Raw genomic sequence first — 3,131 nt, 5'->3', positions numbered from 1 at the left:
CACCACACTGGGACTGGGAATGTAAACATTCAGTCTCAGGCACGTCAGGTCAACTCAGCTGGAAAGCCAGTTTGCTTCATCTATGGGATTATTTTAAAGGGATGTGATTAACCACCTCTTGGCCGGTGGAGCTATAACATCGAACCATCTCCTCCTCGTCATACACACGCCCATCACTTACTAACAAACATCACAAGATATTCAAATTTCTTTTAACTTCTGACAGATACGTCCACATTTTCTCTCCCTGTAAAGAAAGGAGTCTGCACTAGCAGTCGGGGGGGTGTGCCAAAGACAAAAGGAAAATTTGTGGGAAGCACAAATATCAAAAACAGCACTGCTTATCACCATTGTGACTGTTTACAACCAGCCTATAAGATTGTATAGCAGACTCCCATGTCACTCCTGAGCTTTAGCCATCCAGCCATTCGTGCCTTCTCCATACAAAGACAAGTCCTTTCCCTGTTAATTACAGGTAAGCATGTGGATCAAAATTTACATAGAAAGCCACCTGCTCAAGCCTGCTCAAGAACACTTGCACCTTTGCCTAAAATCTCATTTTTATAGGCTCTGTACCGATTTATTTTTGTTGATGAGAGCAATGAGGAGGTAAGTTGCACGTCTGGGAGATGCAGCAGAAACAGGCTGAGCAGTAGGCAGACACGCACTAATGTATCAGTCCAGAACCAATTCATAACAAATCAGTTATATCAGATACCAGTGAGCACGTTTCAGAGTTTATCCTGAAAACCTCAAAACTTACATTCAACAACTGAGCAACACTGCTGATTCCTTTAATATACAACTATGTAACTTTCACATTATTGGTTGAATTGTAAACACAGTTGCTGGGATTTATTTTTTATTTTTTGGACAACATGATGCACCTGTATTTTCTAGGCCTTTGTGTGCAAAAGAGTTGAGCAGGAATAAGGCCATCATCATTAGGCATATTTTAAAAAATATATGCTATCCCATTGCGCTGCTGCAACTTGATTTCCACAAAGTCGGCATTTTACACATCATGCAGCCTGAACTGAATCCCTTATAACAAGAAACCTCTGCATACATTTAGTTGTTTAGAGAGAAAAGGCCAAGATCAGGTTTAGGATTTTAAGACTCAAGAAGTGCATCATTGAAATAAAAATCACAATTAGCCTGAATTTTTTTTTATTTTAATCCAGCCCTCCCATTGAGGAAGAGTCACTATCTAAATACGTGACCAATGCACTCCAGACTGAGTGCAACCTCCGTGACTCTTATGTAGCACGCAGTTCTCATCATCTACAACCCCTCTGCAAATGACTGAGCTTTATGCTGGTGCAGCCTAAAGGCTGCATCATTATGGAGGTCTCAGGACTTCTGTACATTTATTTTGCTCTGGTGAGGTGCATTGCGCACCACATGCTACTTGTAATATAGACAGATTTCTGGTTTCTATTTTCTGTAACAGGCGCAGGGGAGGGGAGGGGAAGAGACTGGACTCTACACACACTGAAATACATAGATTCACTAAGCAGAACTCCCATCAATGTCTATGGAGCTCTGACCCTGCCAGTTACTCTCTCTGGGCCGGGGTTGGGGTGGGGGGTGTCCTCGGTACCCAAAAGGATTTTAAATCCAATGCATGTCTCAGCTTTTTTGCATGAGGAATGTGCCTGTTTTTGAGCTGTTGAGGGAGCTGTAGAGAAGCTGCCTGCTCTACTGGAGGCTGATGGGTCTCAGATGTATTTTATTAAAGACTGCTGTTACATAAAAACCTAAACCAGGATTACATGCTGTACTACAATAAAAAGTGTTGTTTTGTACGATGTCAGACTCCTGTGCTACTCTTAGCAACCACCAGCCCCACTCTGTGCCTCATGTCACAGAGGTAAGCATCCTTTCCCTGCAATGTAAACACCAGGGGATGTTTGAAAAAGCCAGATTGTTTCACAGCACTTTGGCTGCACTGGAGATATTTTCACAATCTTTCAAAAGTCTGAACAAGCCGGATAAAAAAAAAATTCTCTCTGCTGCAAGACAAAAAGGTTTTTAACCCATTCAGCAACTGCATTTCCTGCAAAGCTGCAACAATTAATCAACTGACAGAAAATTAATCAGCACCTGTTTTATTAATCAAACAGTAATTTGTCATTTTGGCCTGACAAAAATACAAAGATGTCCCCTTGATCTATGGGATGCACAAACGTTGAAACAGAGGCTTTACTCTGACTGTACCTCAGTGGTAACACACAAGAGGACACAGACTGGGGCTAGGCTGCCACACAAACTACACAGGTGCACTGTCAGTTTATTAGGTGCAGTGAAAACGCACCTCACTGAAAGTGATCCTACAGCCTCCAGACTGAAATGAAAGTAGAAATGTCTGCAGTGCAAACTTAAGTCTTCATAACTTTAAGCACCATACTGTACCTCTGAGGAGGAAGAAGATGCAACAATGAAATCCTTCTTAGTCTGCATACATTTTCAGTGGCAACATTCATTTTATCAGAGCTTCAGTAAGTTTTAAATGTGGTGAACACCACTCTGGAAGAATAAATTATACTGTATATAACAGAGGGGATGAAACAGTGCACCACTCAAGTCTGCTGCTGTGTATGAACTTAGTGCCCTTACCCTCCAGGGGCCAGTCACAAATTGTTCTTCCTGTATTCCTTTCATGCACTGTCCTTGCTCGCTTCTCAAAACACAGAGGAAATCAAACCCAGGAGCCCGGAGGATTTCATTTATCCCTTTTGACAAACACAGAAAAGAGGAGCCTGTAGTGAATGCAGAAACAGCAAGAGGTGTGAGGATGCATGCATCCTGTCCTCTGCTCTTTGGTGGACTCATACTTGTCATGTTAATCAGTAACTGGGCAGGCCAGAGTAAGCACTATCAGCTCTGGAGAAACATTTCCCATTGGGATTATAAGGATATTGGACAGGAGTGACAGGCTCGAGTGCACACAGAACAACGGTGAAGAAAGGGTAACAAAAACAAAGAGTGTGGGGAATTACATTTCTTTTCCTTATTCACCTCTACAGACCATGATCGAAGACAGATACATGAATCTGAGCGCATTAGATTAACCCTAATGTGCTGAGAATCATGGTTCACAGAGGATGAATGAAAATCAGAGGGGCAGG

At 42.3% G+C, this 3,131-nt stretch overlaps 1 protein-coding gene across 1 annotated transcript in view; it reads left to right on the top strand.

Annotated features, from left to right (window-relative positions):
* Positions 1–1,877, top strand: part of kcnh3 (potassium voltage-gated channel, subfamily H (eag-related), member 3) — a 118,332-nt gene extending 116,455 nt beyond the window's left edge. Inside the window, exon 16 of the mRNA XM_020620057.1 lies at positions 1,837–1,877. Within this exon, the coding sequence (XP_020475713.1) occupies positions 1,837–1,877 (41 nt within the window). The remainder of the gene's footprint in view (positions 1–1,836) is intronic.
* Positions 1,878–3,131: the final 1,254 nt, after the last annotated feature.

This window comes from Monopterus albus, unplaced genomic scaffold (genome assembly GCF_001952655.1).
Source record: "Monopterus albus unplaced genomic scaffold, M_albus_1.0 scaffold231.1, whole genome shotgun sequence".
NCBI classification, from domain to species: Eukaryota; Metazoa; Chordata; class Actinopteri; order Synbranchiformes; family Synbranchidae; genus Monopterus; species Monopterus albus.
This window is presented reverse-complemented; position numbering and strand designations above follow the sequence as displayed.